The sequence below is a fragment of the Apodemus sylvaticus genome, chromosome 16, assembly GCF_947179515.1.
Source record: "Apodemus sylvaticus chromosome 16, mApoSyl1.1, whole genome shotgun sequence".
In the NCBI taxonomy this organism is placed as follows: Eukaryota; Metazoa; Chordata; class Mammalia; order Rodentia; family Muridae; genus Apodemus; species Apodemus sylvaticus.
In genome coordinates this window covers 58,038,913-58,066,084 of record NC_067487.1, presented here as the reverse complement: position 1 = coordinate 58,066,084, position 27,172 = coordinate 58,038,913, and the positions used below count along the sequence as shown (strand labels likewise).

Below are 27,172 nucleotides of genomic sequence, written 5' to 3'. Positions count from 1 at the left end.
ATCTTTTGGTTTTTCATTAATAAATGGCAAATATCATAACATGCTATTGGTGATTTCTCATGGAGGAGGTGACTCAAACAATACTGTTCTGTCTTTGGTCTTCTACCTTGACCCTACTTCAGAAAAACACCCGAGGAGTCTGGGCGTGGGTCTGTTAAGTTTTTGCTATGATCAAACAGATAGCAGCATTTGATTCACTCAAGAGATTATTAGATTTTCTGAATTTTTAGCCCTACCCAGCTGTCTGAGGCAGAACATGAAAGAGTCCCATGAGGCTCATGTGCATGTTGGCAATGAAATAAGGCAGCCTGCTAGCTTGTAAGAGCTTGGCTGTTGTGGGGCCAACATGATCTCCTCTCATGAGAAGATTAGTGGGGTTTTTTTGTTTTGTTGGTTTTTGTGGGTTTTTTGGAAGTGACATCCCCTTCTATTTATCTAAGCTTGATACTCTTAGGCTGTTCTGTCCCTAATTCCCATTCCTATGCCAAAAGACAATTTATAATTTCTGAAAGCCATGGTTCCTTCATCAGAGATTCACTAAGAACAGTGCCTTGGACTCAAAAAAGGATATAATCCTGTTTTTAGAGAAATACTATTGCTTCAATTATTTAACTAACAACATTAAAAAATGAGAGCTGCAGAGATGGCTCAGTGTTATAAAAGCACTTGTTGCTCTTGTTGGAGGACCTGGGTTCATTTCCAAGGACCCACGTGGCAGCTCATCTGTCTATAACTCCTGTTCTGGGGATCTGGTACCCTTCTCTGGCCTCCACGGGCACTAGACATGCAAACAAGGGGTGTATGTGTGTGTGTGAGCATGCAAATGTATATACATAAAGATGAATGCATCTTTTAAAATCCCCAACAGTATTATGTAGATGCTAAAAACACAACAGAGGGAATTCCATCCCCGTGACTAGACTCACAGGAACATGGCAGTTCAGAATTTGCCTTTTAATGATCTCTTTAGTTTTGTTCAGTCTGGAACACAGTAAGTACCTTTGGACCCTGGTCTTTCATTTCTTCCTTTAACTCGTTCTATGATCACTAGAAACTGGTTGAGTAATGACTACTTCTGTGGCTACTAGCAGTTCTAAAAATTCAAGTGCTTAATACCCTCAGGAGGTTTTTCTTCATGGGGAGGTTGAGCTTTCTTTTCTTCATAGCATGGTACCAAGTCCCAGTAAAGCGATCATTTTCATGCATAAAATGATGCATCTCAGCAGGAAGAATTATGGTATGCAAGCAAAAAAAATTGTTGTGATTCTGACCCCCTTTCATATTACGATTTACAAAAAAGAAGGGGGAAGAAAGACCTGCTGGAGGTAGAGGACAAGTATGTGTTGCCCAGTGAGTGTGTGGATGATTTAACGCCTGAGTCCTGCAAGTCAAGGTTAGGCTGCCTCTCAACCTCTGTCTTTGGGGTCATGGCTTCCTCACGACTACGTTGAAACAGCATGTAACTCATGGAGGCACAGATTGAATAAGATTTGCATCTAGTATATAATGTGGTGAAGTAACCACAAAAATGATAGGCACTATTAACATTTTTTTTCAATTCAGCTAAGGAAATATTATTTCCTATGTTTGTGGTCATAGAAAAAAGCAAAAGAGATAAACAGGATCCTTGGATCACCGAAAGATCCACACGGAGGGACAGAAAAATTCCAAGGGGATGCAGTGAATCTCACAGCCTGCTCGGAAAGGCCTTTCCTGGTACCTGAGGCAGAGCATATTCACTAGTTGGGGTTTTATTCTGTTTCTGGAGGAAGTGGCGAAATGCTGGAAGCTCCTTCCCCAAGATGGCAGCACTGAGCTTTGAAAGCCCTGTAAGAGGTGGCTAGGACCCTGGAAATGCCACCCTCAGTGGCATTTAATGTGGTTAGTTGTCTTGGGCTCTGATTTGTTCTCCCAAGAGTAGCCTTTTATATAGAAAAGAACAATCCTGACACCTGAGTCTCTCTGGCTTCCCATCTTGTTATATGATCTCTCTGCAACTGCTTCCACCATTATGACAGCCACTGCCACAAAGCCCTGGCCCACAGACTGAACAAATTCGACCAGGCACTTCTGGGCTTTCCGCTCGAGAAATGTGAACTAAAGAAACCTCTTCTTTATAAATTACTGGGAACCTGAAACGTTCTTAAAACAATGGGAAATGTCCTAAAAGAGAGACTAAAAAAGAATGATTAAGGGAGGTTTTAAATACTTAAAGCAGTATTGTGTGTGTGTGTGTGTGTGTGTGTGTGACCCTAACAATCTTGTTAGGGTCATTGTGAGAAACAGAGTAGAGGGCTGAGAGTAGACAGGGAAACTTAGGAAGCTTCTGCATCGACTTTGGGGAGAGACTATGACAGTCTAGACTAAAGCTGCTCAGGGCAGGAGAGCATGGGGGGGGGTTAATGGCACAGTTTGTGAAAATGATCAGACATGGGTGTTTTATTTTGCTTTACTAGAGAGAAATCTTTTTGGTAGAAAATTAGGATGTGACCAGAGGAAAGATGGGGAACACAGGAAGGTTTGAGGGAAAGAAGGAACACGAGAGAATGGGAATGAGTGTTGGATTTCTGTGTGTGTATGCTCACGTGGGTATACATGTGTGAGAAGGAAAACAGTCTGCTTCTAATGAAAAGGGAGTCGTGTTGGAGGATCCTGGTCTGTAGTGGGACATGGACCACATACGTGATGCCAGCATAGTCGTCTTTGTACTTAAGGAACACTGCGCCCCTCAAACCAGGGTAGACAGTATGTAGAAGCGACCCCCTGGCATCAAGAGTGACAGGGGATCTAAAAACTATCAAGCACATATGTTTCTTTGGCCAGTAATGAAGGGAGCAAGGAAAGGGGGTTCTGAAACCGGTGTGTGTGTGTGTATATATGTGTGTGTGTGAGTGACCATTAGATCGGGGTCTCAAAGAACATGCGGGGCTGAGGGAGATGAGACCTCTTTGCTGGGAAGGTGGGGAGTATCCGTGGGTACGCTGGAATGTTTTGTGGGAGGCTGGGGGGCACCAAACAGGAGGATTGAGCTAGAAGATTTTCCTCGAAGAACAAACCATTTGTGTAGGGCAAAAAGAAAAGAGGAGCACCATTCTGCTCACCAAAAAGCATCCCTAGAAAACCTGAGGGATCATGTGTACGTGGCATGTATATGTACATACTAAAAAAAAAAAACACACACACCAGTCATCTTTCATGCTAAATTTTTATTCAATGTTATGCAACTGCATAAGTATAAATATTTGTTCAATATACAACAATTATGACATTCATGGGGGTGTTTCTCAGAGAAAATAAGACTGCAAACACTTTATTGCACAGATCCTAACAAACTGAAGCTGGTAAGTCTACAGCTGGGAGCGCTACCAAGGGGCACAGCTTACAACCACACGGACACTGACCGAAGAGAACACGGGAGAAATCCTACCAGCTGCGTGGGGGAGATTTCACAACAACAAACAGGTATCACATGTAAGCAACCTTAAGTTCTCCTTTTCTCATCCAAAATGCAAAAACAAAAAAAAAAAACAAAAAACAAAAAAACAAATTTGGCAAAATGATAATACACTATACAAAATATACATAAAAAATATCCTTTGTAAACAAGCAGCTAGCTGTGCTTAAAAGAAAACCGGACAGTTAAAAAAGCAAAGGCTGTAAACCATGAACTACCTCCTGGACAGACCTGTCCTGATGTCTGAGTGGAGAAGGATTGGGCTATTAGATCTGCCAACCAGATATGCATTATAAGCTTTGAGACCATTTTTTTTTGAGACCCATTTTTGAGTTCTTGTAAAAAAAAATATTTGTGTGTTCTACAGTTTTATAATGTAGTGATGGAGGGATGACTGGAACTGTCTGGGGGTGGGAAGACAGGGGTGGAGTGGAGAATCTCTTCTCCTTTTTCCACTGCCAACTGGCTTTGCAACCAAGGGCAACCAAGCAGTTGGTGATGCCTTTGTTTCTGGAGTGCTTGCCACCTCGCTAGGTGATTTACAACCCACAGGGCTGTGCTCCCATAAACAATCTGATGGTGTACAGACACCAAGACAACCCCGAGGGGTCTGGACCTAGGTTCATTATTCATCTGTAATTTTTTTTCCTCTTATAGAACAAAGTATTGTTATGGATCCCAAGCATCTTATAAAATGTGTCTGCATTGTGTCATAGTCAGCAAGTGCCATCTTCCAATTCAAAACAAGCCATTAAAAAACAAAACGAAACAAAAAAAACCCACCAAAAAACAAAACATAAAAACCATCGCCACAACAGAAACAACCCAGAAAAACCCTCAGAGCTAAAATGATCTGACAAGTTCTACATATTTCATGGTATACAAAATTTAAATAAGGCTTAGCAAAAGTAAAAAGGAAGCTCACATTCAAGCACCAAAATAGCTCCAGTCTCTTTGTTACAAAATGATGCTCTTTATTAATACAGTATTTTTTTTGCATACAAATAAAGAGTGTTATGAAATGTATGGAGCTGCTTGATGCATCAGAACGAATGTGAAACCCAGGCACTTGCTAAAAACAGCAAGCTTCGTCTACAACATAAGGCCCCAGCTATGTATTAAAATGTATCTGATGTCCTGATTATTCCTTAATATATATATGCTATGATGCCAAAATCCACCCCCCCTCCTTTTCCTCAACAAATGCGAATTTTAAAATTTCTTCCAATGCCTACCACATCTCACTCCACCTAAGTGCTAGCAGATCGGTGTGCAGTCAGTGATCTGCCTGCTTCCTCACCGGCAGGGCCGCTACAGACCCTGCCGTGAACATGTGCTTCTTGGACTCACAGCATAAAGGCCTGAGGGTAAGAGCTTAGAAACGGGAAGGAAAGCAAGCAAGCTGACCTGCAGTGTGTTTATAGTCCCTGTGTGCCCTCCGGTGAAGACCAGACACAGAACCCAGACACAAGGACAATTGCCTTTGTGGCCACTTGGACCTGAGGGTCAAAATGTCCCTTATGAGGGCTGTCAAACATGCCCAGCCCTCCCCCTGTCCTGGCCACTCCTGGTGGAGGGGTCCAAACGCAGTAGCTCAGAAATACAGGTAGCCAGATTCGGTATGATCAGAAATCCTGGTTAAATAGACACACACATACACACACCTCACCATCTACTGTATTCAGGGGCTTTCTTTCATCTTTAACTCTACTTCTACAAATGGAGCCTTGAACTATTCTCAAACCACAGACCAAAAACACGTAGGTGGATGTGTACACACTCGATTACGGGTGGCTTTCTATTTTCACCCCCCCTCCCCCAGGCTGACCACTTTGCTTTATTACTACATTGTGGTTAAGCGGTAAAAACAAACACGTTCCTTTAGAAAAGCTTCGGTCTACACGATGGTCAGCAGCAAGGTGCACACTCTATATCCAGACCCGAACGCATTGCTAGGTTATGTACAGAGATTCTCTTCCTCACCAACGCACCGCTGGAAAGGCAGGTTTTGTACAAACACTATCTGGCAACAGGTTTACCGGTTACTACTGGGAAGGCATCTGGAAGAAAGTTCCCTTTTGTTTCTGTCTCTCCTCCTCCTCTTCCTCCTCCTCCTCAGTGAGCCTCTGGGCTCTGCCTGGAGGACTTTCCCATACAGTGCTGGTTTGGAAGGTGACAAAGACTCAGTCACAGCTCCGCTTGGGCTGGCTCTCTTAGCCCCGCCACCAGAGCTGCGTGTTAGGAGGCCTTTTTGTGAGGACTGCTCCGGGAGCAATCCTTACCCCTCCTCTGCCGAACCACGAAGTCCTTCTCCGAGGAAAGAGTGAGGGAGCGCTCTGCGCTTGGGGCTGGGGGTGCTCTGGTCACCTCCTTGCCTACATTCTGTTTCCTGACTTGGGGAGGCTGGGTAAGCTCTCTCCCTTTGGGGTCTCCTGTGGCAGCAGTGACTGACAGTGCCCTGTCTCGGTGGCCGGCTGTGCTGGGCACCAGCGGATCCTGGAGATGGGACTCCAGTGCAGAGCTGGAGAGGCGGAAGGAGGGCAGAGAGTCACTCTTGATCATTTGGTTTCGGCTGTCTCCTCCAGACTGAAGCTTCCTGTGGTCTCTGCTGCTGCTGGGGGCTGGGAATTCTGAGGTCCCCCCTGTAGCCTTGGCACACGAGGGGCTGCTGCTGGCTGCAGGAACCTCTCGCACTCCAGGCTGGGCCTCGGGGAAGCTGGCTGAGTAACTCAGAGACTTTTCTGGGGGAGCAGCTGAGCGGAGAGAGCTCTGCACAGTGGCAGAGGGTGACCTTTTCATTCCGCTGGGCTTGCCTGTTTCAGCCGGCGGCTTCTGGGGAGCAGGCCCTTTCCCCTTGGACTCAGAGAAGCCCTTCCCTGCACCCACTGCCGGCCTCTCAGGGCCTTTGAATCCGGCCTCACCATGGTGGAGCAAAGGGCTGGCCTCCAGCGTGTAGCCCTCTGGGGCTGGGACATAAAGTGCTTCTGTGCTCGCCTTTCCTTCTGCCTTCCTGTCCCCAGTGCTAGCCTGCTGACTCGGGCTTTTGTCTGTCTGTCTGCACGGGCTGGGGTAATCTTTCACAGTGGATGGTTTGGGATGCTTTGGAGACAGATTTTGCTTTTCACCACCAGCAGCGGCGAGAAGCTTCTGGTCCACTGCGTCGCTGAGGCCTGGATGTCCTTGTCGGGGTGCATGCTTCTCCGGCATCTCTGGCGGACAGCCTCCATGGGTGGTTTTCAGTTTGGCATCTAGAGGACTCTCTTCAGCGTGGAGTGTGATAGCGACCCTACTTTCTCCCTGCACAAGCACATCGCTTGCTTTGCCCTGGGTGGCCAGGACAGCAACACAAGTGTCCACTGGCCCCTTGCCACCACCCTTGGGTTCCCTGATGCAACCAGCATGGGGCTGAGCGACAGGCTCTTTGCCTTTTGCGGATCCAGCACTCGGCTTCTGTGAGGAGAGGGACCTGTCTTGGTGCTTAGACTTTGAAGGGCTGGACTCAGGGCCAGGCCGGGACTTATGGCTACCGCAGTCACTGTGCCCGGCACTGGTGGCAGCAGTAGTAATGGCAGTGGTGGCGGCTGTAGCAGATCGGGGGGTGTCCTGAAGGCTGGTGCTAGGTTCCGCAGCGGCAGTTCTGGTCCCCGGCTCCTTCTTTGAAGTGTGACTTGGGGAACTGCCATGCTGCCCGGCTGCTGAGTTGGACAGCTCTTTGGTGGATGGGGGTTGCAGAGGGCCACTGCCTCCAGACCTTTGCGGGGCCTGTTCCTTCCTGTCTGGCTCTTTGGGAGCCTGTTTCTGCAAAGAGGGGGCAGCGGAGAGCTTGTCACGCTTCTCGCCTTCCATTCCAGGCGGTGGAGGAGGGCACCGGGTAGCAGGAACTTCCGGCTTGGGTTCTGGGCCTTTTCTTGCCCGGCCTATCTCCTTTTCATACAGAAGGGATGCAGAGTCCTCCCTGGCCAGGGACTTCACCTCATCTTGGCTATCTTTGTGGTTTGTTTTTGCACACGCCCACGCTTTCTCCGAAGTCTGGGTCTGCTTGTAGACATCAGGGTGGGTCCTTCCCCCGGAAGGGAGGGGTCTGGAACTGTCACTGGCTTTGCCAGTCTCTGCAAGACACAGTTTCCCACAGGGATCTCTGTGTCCATCATCCCTCACGGCCGGCCACTCGCTCTTCACCTTTGTAGATGGTTCCCTCAGACATGGCTTCTCCTTTGAGGGAGAGCCTTCCGGTGGGAAGGGAGCCCGTGGACACAGCCTGGGTAGGTCCACGCTGTGTAGGCTCTGCCCTGGGCCAGGGAGGACCTTGGTGTCAGGGGAGCGCTCTTGGTGTGTGGCGGGGCCACCCTCTTTCTGCTGAAGGCTGCTCTCTGCGACCGTTGCTGTGCTCCTGACAGAAGGATGAATGACCTTCCGGTCCTGTTTTGACTTTGGTTCTGGCCCAGGAGCTGCTAGAGAGTCCTGGAGAGCCCGGCTCGGGGGCAGGAACCGGGGCTCCAGCAGGTAGGATTTATTCACTTTGACGCTGGCTGAGGAAGGCTCTCTCAGGCTGGTGGAGTCTCCCTTTTTCCCACTGCTAATGGGAAGAGCTGGCGGCACTGACGGGCCCACGCTGACGCCTGGGCTGGGGCTCTGTGCAGGCTCCGGGGAAGGCAACTCTGTTTTGGAGGCGTGAGGTCCAGACAGGAGAGCAATATCCAGTGTGCCCTCGATCGGCTTCAGGCATGACACTGACCTGCCCTCCAGTTTGTACTCGGAGGGGCTCTTCCTGACAGGGGACTCGGGAGCCGCAAAGCCTGGTTTCTCTCCTCCATTCTCTACCCGGCCAGCTAAGGCTTTGAGAGGAACGAAGGAAACAGCACTCATCTGAGATGCGTGGGTACTGTTGATGAAGGCCCGGTTCTCAGAGGCTGGCAGGGTCTCTTGCTGCCCAGCCATGGGTCGTACCGGGTTCCCTGGCAGGCATTCATGGGTGCTAGGTGTTATCTTGGGTTTCAGGATGGCACCGTGGCTGTCATCTTTGTCATCCAATGACATTTTCTTTCTGAGGTAATCGATATTGGCTAGCTTGCTGTCCAGTTTCTCACTCCGATGGAGCTCTTTGGCCTGAGAGGCCTTCTCGGAGTATTCGACCTTTCCAGGAGCAGGCCTGTCAGAGATGGGGCACACGCTATCATGGAGGATGCCAGAAGCTGAGGCCCGTTTAAAGTCACCTAGAGATTGGCTGTGCTCCCCGGGGGCCAGGCTGCAAGCTACCCCATCTGAGGTCACCCCCTCGCTGGCCCTCACGCTGGCCTGCTTGTGAAGAGTGTCCTTCAGCAGGCTGCCCGCAGAAGGTGACTCTGCTGATGTGTTTTCAAAATGACCTGACCTTTCCAACCCCTTGGGGTACACTTTTTTCTCTCTCTCCTCCAGCCTGAAGAGAGCACAGCCTTCTGAATCACCAGCAAGGCTGTGAGGTTTCTGGTGGGATTCATGTTTCTCCTCTGGTTTCTTTACTACAACCTTGGCCTTCAGCTTGTCCCGGTCCAGGTCATCCACAGACTCTTGCCTGCCCAGCTTCCGGGACACAGGGCGTTTCAGACAGCCTTGCTCCACAGGCCTGGCCCGGCTGAGGGAAGGTGCGTCACATACATTCTCCTCCAGGCTCTGCAGTGTCACCTCCCGCTGACACTGCTCCCTCGGCACCTCCTCTTGTGTCACCTCCAGGCTATGCTTGCGGGAGCACAGGAGCTTCTTGTCACTGCTGTAGGAGGGCGATAACTTTTCCTCCGACTGCACCCGCTTCAGCAGTGGGGAGCGGGGCGGCTCTGCACTCTTTGGCCTCACGATGTGTCTGACGATTGTGGGGGGAGAGTGCATCTTGCTAGGAAAGGCCTGAGTGATCTTGGCATTGCCCAGGGAGTGTCCCAACAGTGGGGATGGTGAACGCTGAGGAGAGGTAGGTTGTGGAGTTGGAGAGGGCGTCCTGGCCAGCGGCGAGAGTGGGATGCTGCCAGCTGACTTCCGTCTTCCAGAGCGGTATCGCTGCCCGCTGAGTTTGGGGGCCAGGCCATGGAGGGTGCTGGGTCGGATGTGCCCTGAACCCGCTGGAGAATTGGGGGCACTTGAACTTGGGGAGCTGCTCTGGGAGGAATTTGTACCTGTGGGTGGAAAACATGAGACCGTGAGCAACCAGATGTCTTGTCACATCTTCCTATACATCCATCCCATCCTGATCTGGGGAAAGACAACCCCTGGTCCCAGAAGTTCAGGGAGGGCTTCTTACACAAGCCTCACAGCCCTCTTACCAGCTCTATTCTTAGGGGCAGAATGGTGCCCAAATGTGCCCTCTCCATGAGTGCTCTCTGTCCTGTGCAATTCGGCCTGCTTTCCTAAGCCCTGCCTGGTTCATACCTTCCTCTTTAGGGCTGCCTGGATAGAAGATCTACTTACCTGACGGGAAGTCGGGAGTGGACCGATAGCTGGGTGTTGGAGATCTCGGGGACAAGCTGTGAGTTGGGGAACCCGGGAGGCTCTCTCCAGATGACAGGGATCTGTTTAAGCAGGAGAAACTTCGGCTGGTGTGGAGCAGAGGGGAAGGCTGCTTGGCTAGCTTCTTGAAGAGAGATCTCCTCCTGAGTGGGGACAGGAGCACATGGCTCAGAACCGTCTTAAAGCAATCCTCAAGAGAGCTAAGTCTTCAGTCCCACCTGTCACACAGGGACAAGACAGCCGACCTATTAAATGGCAGCATGCCACTTCTGTGCTGAAACCTTTCTGGGGGCTTAGAAGGCTGACAGTATACATGAAGAATGTCTTAATTTCAAACAGCAAGGAACGGTAGGAAAGTTATAAAATATTAAAACTCTACTTCTGAGTACACTGATGCCTTGTATGTATTGATGTGACTTAATTGAAAGAGAAGACTCTTCCAGTGACTACTGACTTGGGTATCGTCTTACTTTGTGCTAATGGGTTTGGGGCTGAGGCTTTTATGTGTAACGGGCTGACTGCTGTGCTTGTGCTTGGACTTTTAACCATGCCCCACACAATGTAGGCTGTGTGTTTATACGGAAAGCACAGAGCAAGGTGAAGCCGAGGCCATCGCAGCGGTGGGGTGGGCGGCAGACACAAATGCGCACTCCGAGTTAAAAGAGTTCATGATAAGAACAAAATGTATGGTTGCCCGAGGCGTATCAGTGCCGTAGCTGCACACGGGACCTTTACCACAGAGGCCTCTGCCAGCCCCGGTAGGCTTAGCAGATAGCTGTCATAATACTCAACATTAAAACATTTTCCTGTGTAACCTGAATAGTGAAAATATAAAGTGTCCTTTCCAGAGTGATCTTAGAACTTGTAGAGGAGGAAAATAGATGTAGTTAGGATAAAATGACAGGTGCGGAGCTGGAGCGATGGCTCAGCGGTTAAGGACACTCATTGGCTGATCGTTCTGAGGACCCAGGTTTGATTCCCAGCAACCACATGGTGGATCATAACCGTCTCTAACTTCAGTATCAGGGAACCTGCTACTTTCTTCTGGCCTCTATGGGAACGAGACAAGCGTATGACGCATAGGCAGGCAGAACATCATACGCATAAAAAGAAGCCAGATGGCTCTGTAAGCCCGTGAAAAAGTACTCTGCTTTCTTCTCAGTCTGCAGAGTGACCACCTTCTATTCCTGCACCTGCTTCTACTTCCGCCTCTGGGGTGTATATAACACTCTATAACTCAGATGCTTATGTGGTTATTTTAGATTTTCCAGCCTCAGGGCTTATCTGTTGCTATCCAACCATGAAAAACGAGAAACTGAGTCAGGAAGTGCAGGTCTGTAATCCTGGCACATTGGAAGGCTGAGGCTGCTGGAGGATCTCAAGCTCAAGGCCTGTCGAGGCTACAAAATGAATTTAAACACAGTTACCGGGAGCTACAAAAGGAATTTAAATAAAGCTACCTGGAGAATTTAAGTCCACCCTAGGAAACTGGGACTTTATCTCAAAACAAAATTATAGCAAAAATTAAAAGGGAGGCCAAGGATGTTGCTCGGTGGTAGAAGACTTGCTCATGGGCAAGAGACCCAGGCCCAATGCCCAGTACTTAAACCAAATAGAAGAACCTCAACATCACCATGAAATTAGAGTTACCCTCATAAAGTCACTTCTGTCTTCTAATAGCACTCTCCTGACCCCCGCCAACCTGACTACTAAGTGGCTCCTGCAGGTTCTCTGCCTCAGTGGGCCCCACATGTGTTCCTGTTCATATGACTTTGTTATTCCTGGAGTTGATAAAGCACTTTTATTTGATAGCTTCTTTTATATTTCTCTCCAAACACAGCATGAGGAGATACACAAAAACACAAAAATATAAAAAGTTTTAAACCAGCAAAGGACTTCTCATTGGGTGCACACATGCTAAAAAAATAACAGCAATCTCTACACACTGAGAGCAATAACTCTTTCTGCTATACATGCATTAAACTTGAATGCCTACTGTGAACTGTGGTATAGCATTTCTTATACATCGTGAAACATTCCTTTCTCATATGTATTTGATAAGGAATATATTTTACTCAACACAGGTGGGTGCCAACCTTTTAAAGAAGGCCGGACCCAACTTACCTTTCTAGACTTTCCTTCTTCTTGGACTTCTTGCTCCGTCTCACCATCCGGCCCTTGTAACTGTTTCTCCTGGCTGGTCCCGTTTTGATTGATGTGTTTTCAAATGGGGTAGTGGTGATTGACACCTTATTCCCACTCTATTAAAAAAAACAAAAAGTTGAGGCAGTGTTAAAAAAGAAAGGCCCGTGAAGACACAAGATCAGAACTAAGAGATCCAAAGACAAGTAAAAAGATAGGTCCGTCGTCGTGTAAAGGTGCCCGGCCGCCCCCCTGCTGCTAAATAATGCTGGACCCAGGAGGTCCTGCCAATCCAAATGGGGAGAAGGTAAAGTAACAACTCTTTGGTGAGTGGGCTGTAGGTGGGAGTCTATATAGTGGAGTCAAATCCAAGTACGGTAGGACGGCTTGCCTCCACTGCTTCTCATACACTGTACTAGCTCCCAGCAGGACCCCACCATCTCCTAGAGCTCAGCAGAGGAGTAAATGAGAGTTTGCAAAGCCTTTAGCACCAAGTGTGACACATGGGAAGGACTCTATAAATAACAGCCATCTTCATCCATATGTATTAAATATAAATGCGCCCAGGAGCTGTCTGGTCTTGCTTGATATATTTTCCTTCTTTCTCTGTTTCACATTTTTCTTTGACCTAGAAATCATAGGGTGACAGAACTGAATGAGACTTTTATTTGTAATGATGTTAGAAGGTTCCTCTCTTATTGTCATAAAACCTGTCACCTTGCAGAGCTGGGAAGTTATGTGCCAGCCCACGGGGAAAGCTCTCTAACCAGGTCATGCACAGTGATATAATTCCCTGTGGGCTTCTGGGTCCTTTCGCTTGACCTTGGGGTGGGAATTACTAGGCAGGTCCTAGGAGTGAAGGTGAATGGCGGCCAGGCCTAGGGATGCCGGATCAGGTGGGCAGAGACTCTGGGACCTCCAGTCTCTTCTTGCATGTCATAATAGCCAGGGAGTAAATACAGCCTTTCAAAGTCACAAGTGGCTATGATAAACTTGAAAGGACACGTAGCCCTACAACAAGGTCTTTTGAAAATGCCAGGACAATCACCTAGAAGTTAAGTTCTAAGCCATACCGAGCAATGGGAAGATAACTGTGGTGGGAACGGAGACCGGGAAAGTAGAACTCTGCTGGGCTGATAGCTACCTTCTTTCCCCTGACTGGGAAGTATCACATGCTATTATAAGAAACAAAACAAAACAAAACAAAAATGGGAAAACATCAGTAAAAGAAAAAAAAAATCATTGAAATCTCCACTCAGCTACAACTGATGATATTTCAGTTTCCTGCTGGGTTTTAATTGTTTTTGAGGAGGAGGCGTGAGAATCAGTCGAGGGTCTCGGTGCTAAGCAACACCCTGGCATTGAATCACAAAGCTACATCATCCCTAGTGCATACTAGTCACTCTTTGAGCACGTATACATATATGCATATCTTATCAACAATTTCAATGGCACATCTGTAGCTCTCCATTTTCCATCTCCCATGTCTGGAAACCTCTCATCAAAGATTCTCTAAGGACATGCTTTGTAATGGCTGCCTACTGGTGTCTCTACACTGTCACCCTTTTCTGAGTTTCATTTCTATGAGTTGATGGTTCATCAGTTATTTATATTTCTTTAGGGCAGTGGTCCTCAACCTTCCCAATGCTGTGACCCTTTAATACAGTTGTGGTGATCCCCAACCATAAAATGATTTCGCTGCTACTTCAAAGCTGTAATTTTGCTCCCGTTATGAATCCTAATGTATACATTTGATATGCAGGATATCTTGCTGGCAAACCCCAGGGGTTAAAACCCGCAGGCTGACAACCACTGCTTCCAGGAGCTCTTTGTTTATGTTTTACTTCAGCTTCTTATTGAAAACACACGGTGTTTTATTATTGCCTTCGTAGTCCTTCACATATCATTTTAGAAGTTTAATCTCCCACCTAATAATAGATTGGCAGACAATATTTTAGGTAGATGGGGTCTGAATTCCAACAGAAAGGTAAAGTTGTGTGTCTTACATGTAGATGCAAAACTTTAAAACATTTATATTTTCTTTAATGGGAGAGGTTGGCCTATTTTTCACCAAATGGGAAATTCACTATAGAAGATTCTTGGAAGGAGGCCTTCATAAATTGAATGAACCCATGATTATACAATGACATCATAACACCCTCCCCACCGGCCATGATCAATGAAAGGGGCACTCATCTTACATGGGTGTTCTTTTCCACTGTCCTATACTGAGTGCACACACACCTCCATATGATCACTAGGGCTGATATCCCATGAGCCACTGGAGCCTGTATTCAATTCAATTCTCTTTCTTTCTTTTTCTTTCTTTCTTCTTCCTTCCTTCCTTCCTTCCTTTCTTTCTTTCTCTTTCTTTCTTTCTTTCTTTCTTTCTTTCTTTCTTTCTTTCTTTCTTTCTTTCTTTCTTTCTTTCTTTCTCTTTCTCTCTCTCTCTCTCTCTCTCTCTCTCTCTCTCTCTCTCTCTCTCTCTCTCTCTCTCTCTTTTTCTTCTTTCCCTCCCTCCCTCCCTCCCTTCTTTCTTTTAAAGCAAAGTCTAACACTATAGATCAGGCTGACCCAGAATTCACAGGATAGCCCACGCTGGCCTCAAACATATGTCAGTCCTTCCTCGTCAGTCTCTGGAGGGCTAGAATTATGGTATGTCCCATCACACCTGGCTCAGACTGTCATATCTTTGTAGGAGGCTAACAATGCCACCTGGTGTTTTAAAAATACAATTTAGTTTTAAGGCCATTCCCATGTATAATCTTTATTCTTACAATCCAGATCCGCGGATTGGGTCACTACTCCTGAGGTGAGAAAGGACTGTTGTTGTCAGACTGTAGATAACGACACAGTTTCAAGGGTCCCAAGATTCTTGCTCTCAGAGTCATGATGGTAAATGGAACCGTCAAAGCCTGGCTACTCTTTCCTTCATCCCCAAGTGCTCCTCCTTCCCAAGCTGTTCCTCATGGGCAACGGGTGCCTGGTTCCCTCTACCTCTCCAGTGTCTGCCTTGTGTTCATCACAGTGGTGGTCAGCGACCCACCATGGCCCAAGTGGAGCATGCTCAGAGAACTAGGTCAGTGAGAAATGAAGGACGCATAGGCATGATGAAATTGTGTAAGATAAATAGAGAACAAATCATGAGTGCGCTGACTCAGCACATTGTGAGGCTCGGAATAAATGCCTCCTTCAACAAAAACTCAACCTACTTTTTGTTTGTTTCTACCTATGCCTTTTCAAAAAGCAATTTGTTTGACGGATATACATACACCAAAGACTGTTCTTGTAATAAAAATGCACAAGATGCATCGTGCAAATATTAATCAGAAACATCGGGAGAAATGGCAAATGAATAAAAATTATTGGGTGCTATTTGTGAAGCCTGCCACCTAGTGGATCCACCTAGCTACAGCAAGAGCTACGAGAACCTGAGGTTCTGTCTCATCTTCTTAGGGAAGCTCAGCTGGGGCAGGACTTCTTCCTTCTGGCCTCCCTTGTGTTGCAGCCCTGACTCTCATCCTCTGCCCTAGCTCCAGCCTGCACACCTCACCCCAGCATGAACCAGCGCTTCAACCTACTACGCTCACAGTGTACTTCACAACACCTGAGACCCACCCACCTACCCACCCACCCACCTCACATTTGCCTTTCTACCCATGTTGCCGGGACTATCCCGAATCTACTTTTCCACACACTAACTCTCCAGCTATCTTTTAAGGCCTGCACAGATTAACCCCGGTTCTCTTGAGCTTTTTTGGTGTGTGCTGGTAGTCTTTCCTTCTTCTGAACTTCTGCCACGTTTGCAGCCCGTTCCTTATGTTTAGCGCTTTGATTACAGCCCGGTGCTGCTAGGCCTTCCTAGTGTGAGCATTAGACAACGAGGTACTGGTAATTAGATGCTTGTGTTGGAGACGTGTGTGGTAGGCATTGCAAGCACGGCCTCTGACTCACACTGCCTGGGTTGAAATCATCATCCTAGCAGATGGTTGTGGTTGCCTTGCTCATGTCTCTCTGCTTTGGTTTGTGTGTCCTGAAAATGGGGAAACTTTTATTTATAACATCTACCTCAGAGAAGAACAGAGGGTCACATGAATTTGTGTAAAACCCAGCAGAGCCTGGCAGGTGCCAAGTACTCTGGCTTCATTAGCTATATATGTGTATGAGTGTTGTGTATGATCATGTGTGTGTGTGTGTTCACGCATGCACACGTGCGCACATGTGAGGTCAGAAGACATCCTTGTTTCTTGATATATGATCTGAAACTCACCAAGCAGGCTAACCTGGCTGGCCAGCAAAGGCAACGGCACTCTTGTCTCTGCTTCCCCAGTGGTGAGAACACAAGAGCCACTGAATGCAGGTGTCTGTACCCCATATGGTTCTAGAGTAGTGGTTCTTAACCTGTGGGTCATAACCCCTTTAGGGGTCACATATCAGATATCCTGCCTATCAGATATTTACATTAGGATTCATAAAAGTAGCAAAATTAAAGTTATGGAGTAGCAATGTAATACTTTTATGACTGGGGGTCACCACCACATGAGGAACTGTAATAAAGGGTCACAGCATTAGGAAGGCTGAGGATCACTGTTCTAGAGGACCAAACTCAAGTCCCCATGCTCGCGAGGGAAGCACTTTACCAACTGAACCATAACCTCAGCTCCCCATTAGCTATGTTCCTGTGTTGTTTTAGATGACTCCTGCAGTATTTAGCCCAAAGCTCTGGAAATACAAGGAAAATATGGAAGGAAGACACTCTCACCATTTGGTTGTCCCTTCTCTAAGCTCCCAGAGTTCCTGAAGTTCCTGAACCAAGTACTGAGGAGGCCTAAGGATTCTCTTATGCACCAAGGATTTGATCAAAGAGATCTGAATTGCAGTGGTGACATGGTATCCTGGTATGTTATCATTTGAGCAAGAGCTAAAAACTGGGACAATATGGTCTCCATCTATGATTGAAGGGTAAAAGAAAGACCATGAAGTTCTAACTGAAGGGTATAAAGAAAGACCATGAAGTTCTTTTAGAAAGATTGAAGCTGCCCTGCGATCAAGCTCTTCTCGAAGGGACGGTGTGAGGGAGCTGACCATCCCCTCAAGAATGATCATCCACTCATCTCAGGAGTCTACACTGCTGACTGCTACTGGATCCACCTCCCTGTACTTGTGAGCTGAAGCTTCCACAGCAGGCCTACTTCAACACTGTAGGGGAAAATGGGACTAAATGTGCAGCAATGGGATGTGGAAAGTGCTCTCAGTGTTCTCAATCTAATAGATATATGTCGTTCATGTGCTTCTATATGTGTATATACAGCCCCACTCATGATCTTGCCACTGTTTTCTGAGGATGCCATGGGATGCTTAGCAAGTATGAAAGACCATGGGAACGACACCCAGGAATACTGAACAGAGCTGCCACCCCAGTGTGACAATGCTGGTCACTTTACACTCTTTGTTCAAGAATTGCTGCTTAAGTTTGGAAGAAAGCTGCTAGATTCTGCAGTTCAATGGACGAAAATTAAATCCCTAGCATCTTCTTTGTTTTGCTACACTAGTTACTGCCCTTGAGTTCCTCCTGTATGAAGCAGAGGCAGGATCTACTGCCTTAAATCGGTGCCGGAGCATTCTATAGCGGCAGAAGGTGCCAAGGCATGGTATACCCTTATCATGCCTGCGCCCTTGCAGTGACCCACGGTGACTGTACCCTGTGATGGAGCTGTAGGTTGTAGGAGGTGATCATAGTCACAAGGTGAGGTAAAAGTTCACACAGAGGGCCAGATGGTTCTCTAAGACATTTCCCAAACCTTTCTAGGGGGAGGGGGACTACATATACACTCTCACAGAAGCAAGAAGAGAGGTTTAGAAATTCGGAATCATGTTAAGATACAACATAGATTCAACTTAATTGTTCTTCTACCATAAACATCTATATGCTATGAAATAAATACAGGCTGAGGTAGGAGCTATTTTGCAGTATAACAAACTACTGTTATGAAGAGTGCAATATATATTATGTAAAAGTACATATATATGTATATATAATATATGTATACAATGTAATAACGATATATGTAGATTATATAATTATATCTGTGCTAGTTAGTTAGGATTTTTAATCAATTTGACACAAACTAGGGTAATCTAGGAAGAGAAATGGTAAACTGAGAAAATGCCCCCCATCTGACTATCTTGTGGGAGGTTTTCTTGAGTTTTAATTGATGTAGGAGAGCCTAGTGGTGACTGTGCCACCCGTGGGCAGACGGTCTTGGGGCAAATAGGAACAAAGCCTGAGGAAGCAGTGTTCCTCCATGGCCTGTTTCAGTCTCTGCTTCCAGGTTCCTGCTCTTACATCTCCTCATCATGGACTGACCATAAGTTCTGAGAGGAAACAGAACCTTTCATCTCCAAGTAGCTTTTGAACATGGGCTTTATCATAGCAATAGGAAGCTAACTGTTGCTAAGCAATAGGAAGCTATAAGTGCTAAGGCAATTACCACTTATACCTTATATGTTCCTTTAGCTTGTCAGGCAGTGGCGGCACATGCTTTTAATCCCAGCACTCTGGGAGGCAGAGGCAGGCGGATCTCTATGAGTCTGAGACAAGCCTGATCTACAGAGTGAATTCTAGGACAGCCAAGGTTACACAGAACAAAAAACAAACAAACAAACAAACAAACACACAAACAAAAATTTGCTTTAGAAATATCATTGATGTAAGGCACTGGTAGTATGAATGGTCACACACAGTGAGCTTCCTAGATAGGGCCACAGAGACGTTGGAGATCATGTCCTTCTTTGTCCTCTGTCCTTAACAGTCCCCACAAAACTGAAAAACACAGGAGACAAGCTCTCAATAGGAGACAAACTCTCCAGTTATTCTAGGCTCTCATCTACAAGTCAGGGGAACACAGGATCACAGACTGTGGGTGAAGTGGCTATTGAGAATCAGCAGTCTGTGTTCGTTCTTGATGTCTGTCCTAGGTGGTCAGGTGACTTTCACAGCCCAGGAATCTCAAAAGTCAGCAGTCCTGCCCGGCCTCCAAACTCTGGGATGCTTGCTTAACTGGGAATGTTATCCCTCCCTAGTTAGACAGAACTTAAAAGAAAGGATTGCTGTGTAGAACTAAGTTCTCAAACCTGAAGTTGCTATGTGATCCATCTTCCTGTTGTCACATTGGGATATAAAGGAGAACGCTGTGATTCATTTTTAACTCTATAAACTCGCTGAGCACTACACTGAAGGCCAATTTTTAATACCATGAGTTAAGGAAGAATACATTTCTATCCACTAGCTCACCCTGGACCTTAGGATGCAGAGGCTATTGATTTTTGGACCCTTAGACCCTAAGCCCTTTGAAAACTGGTCCTTGGATGATCCTGGGGAATGAGAGGGGAGGGACGGGGACAGGCATTTAAACACATCTGTGTTGAAAGACTTTTCGCACACCCACTCTTCTCCCAGTGCCTTCAAATTCCTTATTTTCTTTCAAGTTCCACGTCACTGTCACTCCCCTGGAATGCCTTTCCCCACTTAGGATGTTCTCTCTAGAAGCACAATGTTCCGTCTCTGCTTCAGCCTGGGATAATTAAGTTGTTTTTCTCAGATACATGTCCTGTACTCTCCGTGAGCAAAGAACAACCCTTATCCCTGAATCAACAATATTTATGAAGTCTCAAATGTTATTTAATCCACACACAGGGGCTTATAGTTGTACACATTTATCCTCTGTCTCCCTAATGAGTTTTTTTGTTGGTGGTGGTGAGGCTCAAATCTCTCTAGCTGGTCATGAAATAAGAGGTTGTCCAAAAATTGTGTAAGGACGGACTGTGATTCTTGTCCTAGGTAAAGCAGGCTTTTTTTTTTCCTGAGAAAAATTTAAAGTCAAATTCAAGTTCAGCTATCTTTGTATCTTTGACTTTATATTCTGGGGTTAGTGCGAAGCAAATCAAGGATCACAAAAGGCTCGACCGAGAGGATAAATGTGCACAGCTCTGCATTTATATTCCTGCTCCCTGGGATCTGGAGCCATGGGCTCCATCCCATGTGCCCTTTAAGTAGGAAATGATCCCCATAGAAATTTAACTTTGGCACGTGAAGGAGACGGAGGGAGAGGAACCCCGAAACTGCTAGGACCATTCTTCCATTTAACATTTGGAGCACATGTAAATACATCTAAAGTTCTGTCTTTCAAAGGAGTGCCAACTCTTAGAACCTTTCTGCCTCCGCCTCTGCCTTCGCACTTAACTCAGTACTTCGTCTCCTCCGCTAGAGTAACACCTACTGACGTTCACCCTTAGAACTAGTGATTCCCCAATGGAATCTACTAGGTGAGGCCTATGAAAAAAGACACTCGGTAGGATTGGTAGTGAGAAGCAGGAGTAGGCAGTAAGAGCTTAGGCTCAAGGACACCCTTTCACAGCTTAAAACCCGAGAGGTCGTCATCGCTTGGCTTCCCGTCAGGCTCCGGACCACTACGGTCCTCCTGGTGGTGGGACTGGCTCTGGTGCCAGCCATGCCACAGAGAACCTGACCATCTCACAGTGCGGACTCCTTGGGGTTTCTGCTGCCTCTGCATGGCCAGGACATAGGAAGACAGTACCTTCAGCAGGAGCTCGATAACTTCTGTGTGGACTAGGCCGTGCACCGGCTCTCCGTTGATGTGTGTGATCAGATCCCCAGCCTTCAGTCCTGCCTGGTAGGCGGGGCTTCCTTCTTCTACGTTCTGTAGTCCAAGAGGAGAGAACATATTCATAAGCCAACAAATCACAACCCTGAAGCCTATTGTTTCTTCTGCAAGGATGTTTGAAGTCACGTTGGGAATGACCCTAAGCTCCTTAGATGGACTCAAAAAGGCATGGCTCCTTTTCTGATATTGTTCTAAAATTGGAGAATGTCCATGTTTCTTTAAAAAAAATCTCGAGTGAGTGAGAATGTAATTTTTGAAAAGCAAGAGAAAAAAATGCAAAAGGACAGGGGCTGGAGAGCTGGCTCACAGTAAGAGCATTGTTCTTGCAGAGGATATGAACTTAGTTCCCAGAACCCATGCTAGGTGGTTCACAACTGTCTGCTAACTCAAGCTCTGGGTTAAACAGCACCTCTGGCCTATTGTACTCAGACATATACATAACTGAAAATTTTATATTTATATATATATATAAAGGACAATATAGGGATACAGAGAGGATGATCTTTATGTTCATCAGATTGGTATATAAGAACGGGTAAGCAATTACGGAAACTGGGGCAGAGTTGGGTAAAATGACTAGTGTGGATTATACCCAATTCTACCATAGAAAGAGAGACAAGGACATTAAAAGGGAAATAAAATGGTTCCCAAGTGCTGCAGAAATAGAAAACACATCAAGATCAACTATACTTTCTTCAACAGGCATACACTCCAGGCTACTTAGAAAGAAAGTAGACAAGAGAGGCTCTGTTCTTACCCAGACGATGTGATGCACCGTGTAGATGTCGCTGTCCCCTACATACACTCGGATGGCTCGGATGGTAAATCCATAGTTCTTTCCTGAACTGTGGATCACGACGGGCTGGTGGGGACTGGCAGATGCTGCCGAAGAGTCCCGGCTGGGAGAAGAATCCCGTGAAGAAGAAGGGTCTGAAGACAGAGAGTGTGGGGACATTGGACTTCCCAATGGAGATACAGCAAACATATCTGCAAGGAAGAAGCTGGCATCAACGCCAATCTGGGCCACGGCCAAGATTCCCACGGGGAGCCCCACCATAACCAGGAAAACAAAGAATGGTCATAAATAAGTCCTTTTGTTCCTAAGAGCAAAATGAGAACTAATGCAGAAAGTGCTTTGACTGCTAACAGGTATAGATGCGAAACTCAAGCGTGGTGAGGAATATCAAAAGTGTTTCTGGTTTTACTAATGTTTCAATCAATACTCTACAATTAAGAATTTTTAGTTGTGCTACACAAAGATGTTTCTGGCTGTGGTGTCTTTAGATTACTTCAATGAAATAAGTAGTTTATAGATGCATGGGCTTATAGTGTATCTTTATAAGAGCAGACTAAGTATATAATAAGAAATACTATTCTCCAAATCATACACTAAACAATATAACATGACTCCCCAAACACACATGGCCAGGAAAGCAATAACCAAGTACCAGCTGCTTTTTGTGACATTACTGAGCTAGTCCATATTAACATATTTCAGTTGAGAAACTTAACTATGAAAGAATGACTACGGTTACAGCCGCTCCTCTTCATATAGTAGCTTCGAAGAAAAATGTTTCTTCAAGGGTAAGGAAGGTCAGATGCATGTGTTAAGAGCAAATCAGTTCACATCTCCTCATACCACTCATACTACTCTGTTGTGAAAGGAAACATTTGCATTCTCCAGGGCTCAGAAGCCAAAACCTAACCACCAAGGTGACAATATTCAGAGGAGTATTTGAAAAATAATGAATTAGACTATGAGGATTCTGCCTCTGGTGATGGGGTTACTGTGTTTCTGGAAGAGGCCGGAGAACCTGGAAGATATGCTGTCTATGTGAAACAAGACATTGTATCTACTGAGGCCTTGACTATGGGTTTCTCAGCCACCAACAACAGATTTCCTGTTTATAACTTATCTGAGTGTTACAGCAGCTAGAGTCAAATTAAGATGCAAGCTCATTCTACGTGATTGTATGTGGATGTTAACTACTTATGAAATGTGTGTGTGTGTCTGTGTGTCTGTGTGTGTATTCCAAGGTAATGATGTGCCCAGTAATACTGGAGACTCACAAGGGCATGGCAAGACCCAATATGGCCACTCTAAGGTGAAAGCGTCCATATTACCTGTGTTCTAAGTCTTCTGCTAACCGAACAAGAAGAAAGCTAAGTATATGACCTCGAGTGTTCTTTGACTACATGTGTCACATTGTCTCGATTTTCTGATGCTTTTCTGTCTAATCCAAAGGCCAGGTAAAAAAAAAAGGTCACTGTGGATGGAGACCTTTGTGACATGTGAGCAGAGGACAGGAAAGACACTTAGGATTCAAACTGTGGGAAGGACAGGATTCCCTTCTTAACCACGGCGGGCCTCCCTTTCTTCTGCACATAGGGTGGCTTCCACCGTGCAGGCCACTTTACTTGCTTGTACAGATGGACGGGACCACACTGAACTGCCCTTCCCTGATATACACGGGTACCGGGGGCACCTTTGAACTGTGTACGACTATACAAACAGGAGCTGTATGCTTCATGGGGCAAAATGTGGTGTTTCCTAGCAAAGGCATTTACATAATGCCTTAATGGTTTTTTGCACAAATAAAAATGTAAAAAAAAAAAAGCAATCCCTTTGATATGTTATATAGCTTGAATTCTTCCCCAATATATGACATTTATAGAATAATTCAATTTCCAGGTCCTCCCCATCCCCGCTCTGCATAATATCATGATCAGCAGGGTGTATATTTTGTCTCTGCCAGGGGAATTACTCAGACTTACTGATCAGTAGATGCAAACTAAGTTGTAGGAAAACACAGTAATTCAACAAAACCATAATTAAGTCTGATTTTTCCAAAAACAGGACAGAGATTAGTAACGGAAAATAAAGCTGAGTCCACCAGATTTGGAAAACATCTTAGTTTGCTACCTCCTGTAAAGAAAGTCTCTGCCATCTCCAGAAGCATGAAGCTTACATTCTGTGTCTGTTTCCTCATTAATTAGATGAAGCAAAGCATACCTAGCTTTCCAACACGCGGGCTGTAAACAGCTCTCTAAAGTATATACACAGTACGTGGTCTACAGAAGAATTATCCCAGGGAGGGAGATTCATTATTTAGCTCGTGGGGAGAAAAGGCTTTAAGAAAACGAATGAAACCCGCCTTCATGGAAAAGAAACATCTCTAGCCTCCTCCTCAGATACAGAATGTGAGCTGAGACGGAGAGGCACATGCTCTCCTCTGGCTGCCCCAGAGGTCCTAGAGGGAAAATTCACAGGTGTGTTGGCAGCAGCTCTTGAGAGCTGTCCTGGGGTCCCACTTGGTGATTGCCTCATGCAGTTTTGCATTTCAATCAGCATTCCAGACTGGGGGAGGAGGGAAGGAATCACGTGCACAAATCACACAATTTCATGCAAGTCGATGGATGTCTCTCTACCTCCTGGGATCATGAGGGACAGAGCACTGGCCGAGAGGGACTTTGTGACTTTCCCCGAAATTTTCTTTTTCTCTGTGCTTTCTAAGCGCTGTCGAGCCATGTGAGAAGTAGGTTCACTGGATGGCTTTGAGGAATTATCTGTACTCTCCACACACTCGCTTCGCCCATTTATCTGATCCAAGTGCTCTGAAAAACTGCCAACTGTATAAAGAAGAAGGAATAAAAACATTCGGGAAAAGTTAGGAGAGGAGAGGTGGAGGCGGGAGGACAGAGAGAAAGGCGGACAAACTGAGATATTCCCACGTGCCTCCTAGGGTCCAGATGTGCCAGGCTGAACGTGAGAAACAACTGGCTTGAGAGAGATCCTGTGGAGGAGGAAAAGATGGCGGAGCTTCATTCTCCTGTGCACAGTCAGGTAAAGTTTCTAAAGATTCCATTCGACCAGAAGACTAACTTCCTATCATCTATATTTCAGAAGCCCCCAAGAATCCCCTCCTCTGGGCCTTCAAGGAGTCCATCCTATAAACCCAACAGCCTCCCCCTCATAGATACTAGTGATTGCCAGGAATGCTGCTGGTCAGTTTGACATGGGGACACTATTTAGTCACTCTGTAGGTCATGTCTGTGTCACTTCCTGCCAAGTCCCTAAGATACCACGGGCCAGGTATGTATCAAAATGTCTCTGATTCCTTCCATGCCTGTTCTCAGTCCAAGCTCTTTGTAAGTTTCCAAGGAAAGGACACAGACATTGCTTAGTGGCAAAGCCCATCTTCCCAGCTTTCCATCTAGACTGTCATGTGCTAGGTCTCCGTGACTTCCTCCTCCACCCCAATCTAAGACACGCCTTTCTTCATCTGTTTATTAACCCCTAACATACAGTGGAGTTATTTTTACGTTAAAACATTAGGACTTCCCCCTGACAATAGAAACATGAAGGAGAACCACGGAGGTGGAGAGTAAGGGGATTCTCAGGAAGAGAATCACGCTGTGTCCCTCAGAATCGCACTGAGCAGTGACTCGCATTCCTAACTGTTCTTTACACACCAAGTTAAATGTCTTCTGGTTTTAAAATCACCAATAAACACCTTTCTTTTTTTCTTTTTTCTGTCCAGATCTCATGACTATCTCTGATTCTATGTTTCGAGATAAAACATAAAATTCTTTAATTGTACATTCTAAGTGTCCTGTTCATGGAACTCATTCATGTTATTGTCATAGATGTATATTCTAGATGACCAGCCAGCTCCTCTTAAAATGCTGACCACACATCATTCACTGCCTGGGCAGGAGTTGGCCTAAGTGGACGTATTGTGACACACACCCTGCTCGACTGCACAGCCCTTGTCTGGCCCTGGTTTGTGAAAGGACATACCCGTTGGGTCTGTCTAAGGGGGTAGATGTGGATACCAAGGGCTGCGCCGTGGGAACAGTAAAGATTCCTGGGCTTCCATAACAACACCCACTTGTACCTGCTTGTATTACAGAAACTAATTATGTTCTCCCCAAAACTATTGGTAGATAAAGGTGCCAACAGCCAAGGGTTGGGCAGGGCAGAGAGAGACAAGGTTTTAGGATTTCCTGGATTTGGGACTGGGAGCAGGGAGAGAAGGAAGGAGATATAGAGTGTGGAGGAAAAGGGAGACGCCATGCCTGAGGAGAGGGGAGGACAGAGAGGCACAGCCACCATGTGAAGGCGTGGGACAGCGTGGCCTAGAGGCTGGCCAACTGGGTCTAGAACAGCCAAGATAGAACCTAGAGTTTAGTCAGGTGGTGGAGGATTAATCATTGGAGGTTAGGCAGGGGCCGGCTGTTGTGCTTGTTCAAGGCATTTTAAAATATAAAGGCTGTGTGTATGTCTTTTATTCGGGAATATAAACCATGATGACAGCAGGTAGCGACCCTGCTGTCACTTATTACTACAACCCACCGGGCCAATGGATAAGGAAATCTTAAGGCGGATACCAACAGCCTTTCAGTCCTTGGGAAAGCCCCACTCTTGTCTACTAGTGCGTCTCCTCTTCTGTTCGCTGAAAGCTCTGAGGGAAGGGCGGGATCTAGGCTGTTTCACCAGCTGGGCACTTCTCTCTACACTGAGTTTTGGCTTCAGATGACTCCCTTCCCTTCTGAGCGGGTTCAGACGGGAGAAGGGGAAAGGAAAATGGGCAAAGGAAAAGCAGCGTCTCTTCGCAGTGAATAATTTGTTGGGAGTGTATGAGAGTCGCAGCTTTGACTTCACAACTTTTTCACTTCTCGGGGATTCGAATCCAAGGTAGGCAGGGAGAAAGGCGAAACAGGCACCAGTGCGTGCTTTCCCAAATGTCAGGATGGGGGCACAATGTTTATCTCCTTCCCTCATCCTTCCTGCTCCCTTCCCTACTGCCCCATCTTACAGCACCGCGCACGAGCAAGGGCCTCTTTCTGCCAGTGGCGCTTACTAATGTCACCTTAATGTTCTCTAAATGTCAAGGGTTCCTTCCTTTTGATGGCGGAGCAATATAAACCTCAACAAATTTAATTTTACTACAGCCATGCTTTTCAGGCGCCTTAATTACCCTCGGCTGTAAGCAAATCAACTCTCATCCCTCGATCCTGGGCGGCCAGCCCCCACGGTCTTTGATTATTTTTTAGTATGTGTATGGGGGAGACAGATTAAGGAAAGCTGGGTTGACTCTATTAATCAAAACGCATGGCAGGACCTTGGCAGGTATTTTTAATTATGGAAGCAATCAATCAAGCACTTAGACATCGCTTCCCCTCCCTCCCTTCGCCTCCTACCTTTCTGAGTTGGAGGAGTCCTGAGTAGGACACTGAGATATGGCAAATAAGAACTTCAACATGGAGTTGAATATACTCTGTATTCAGGGTAAGGCCACCGAGAGCCAGACAGAGACCCCTACTACCGGGAATATAAAATCCCGAGCCCCTTACATTTGACACGAATAGTAAGATAAGGAAGACCAGGAAGCTTAGAGTAATATGATGTCCTTGT

The 27,172-nt window shown here is 46.3% G+C and overlaps 1 protein-coding gene across 8 annotated transcripts in view; it reads right to left on the bottom strand.

Moving 5' to 3' along the window:
• Window positions 1–3,186: 3,186 nt before the first annotated feature.
• Window positions 3,187–27,172, bottom strand: part of Mast4 (microtubule associated serine/threonine kinase family member 4) — a 606,534-nt gene continuing 582,548 nt past the window's right edge. For 6 of the 8 annotated variants that reach the window (XM_052160077.1, XM_052160082.1, XM_052160079.1 and 3 more), the window contains 5 exons: window positions 21,512–21,741; window positions 20,668–20,790; window positions 12,053–12,189; window positions 9,890–10,071; window positions 3,187–9,597 (listed from right to left, as the gene is read on the bottom strand). In XM_052160077.1, coding sequence (XP_052016037.1) covers window positions 5,693–9,597; window positions 9,890–10,071; window positions 12,053–12,189; window positions 20,668–20,790; window positions 21,512–21,741 — 4,577 coding nt within the window. In that variant the 3' untranslated portion in view covers window positions 3,187–5,692. Of the gene's footprint in view, window positions 9,598–9,889; window positions 10,072–12,052; window positions 12,190–20,667; window positions 20,791–21,511; window positions 21,742–24,183; window positions 24,385–27,172 lie in introns of all 8 variants that reach the window. The other 2 variants (XM_052160085.1, XM_052160086.1) reach the window with 1 other exon arrangement.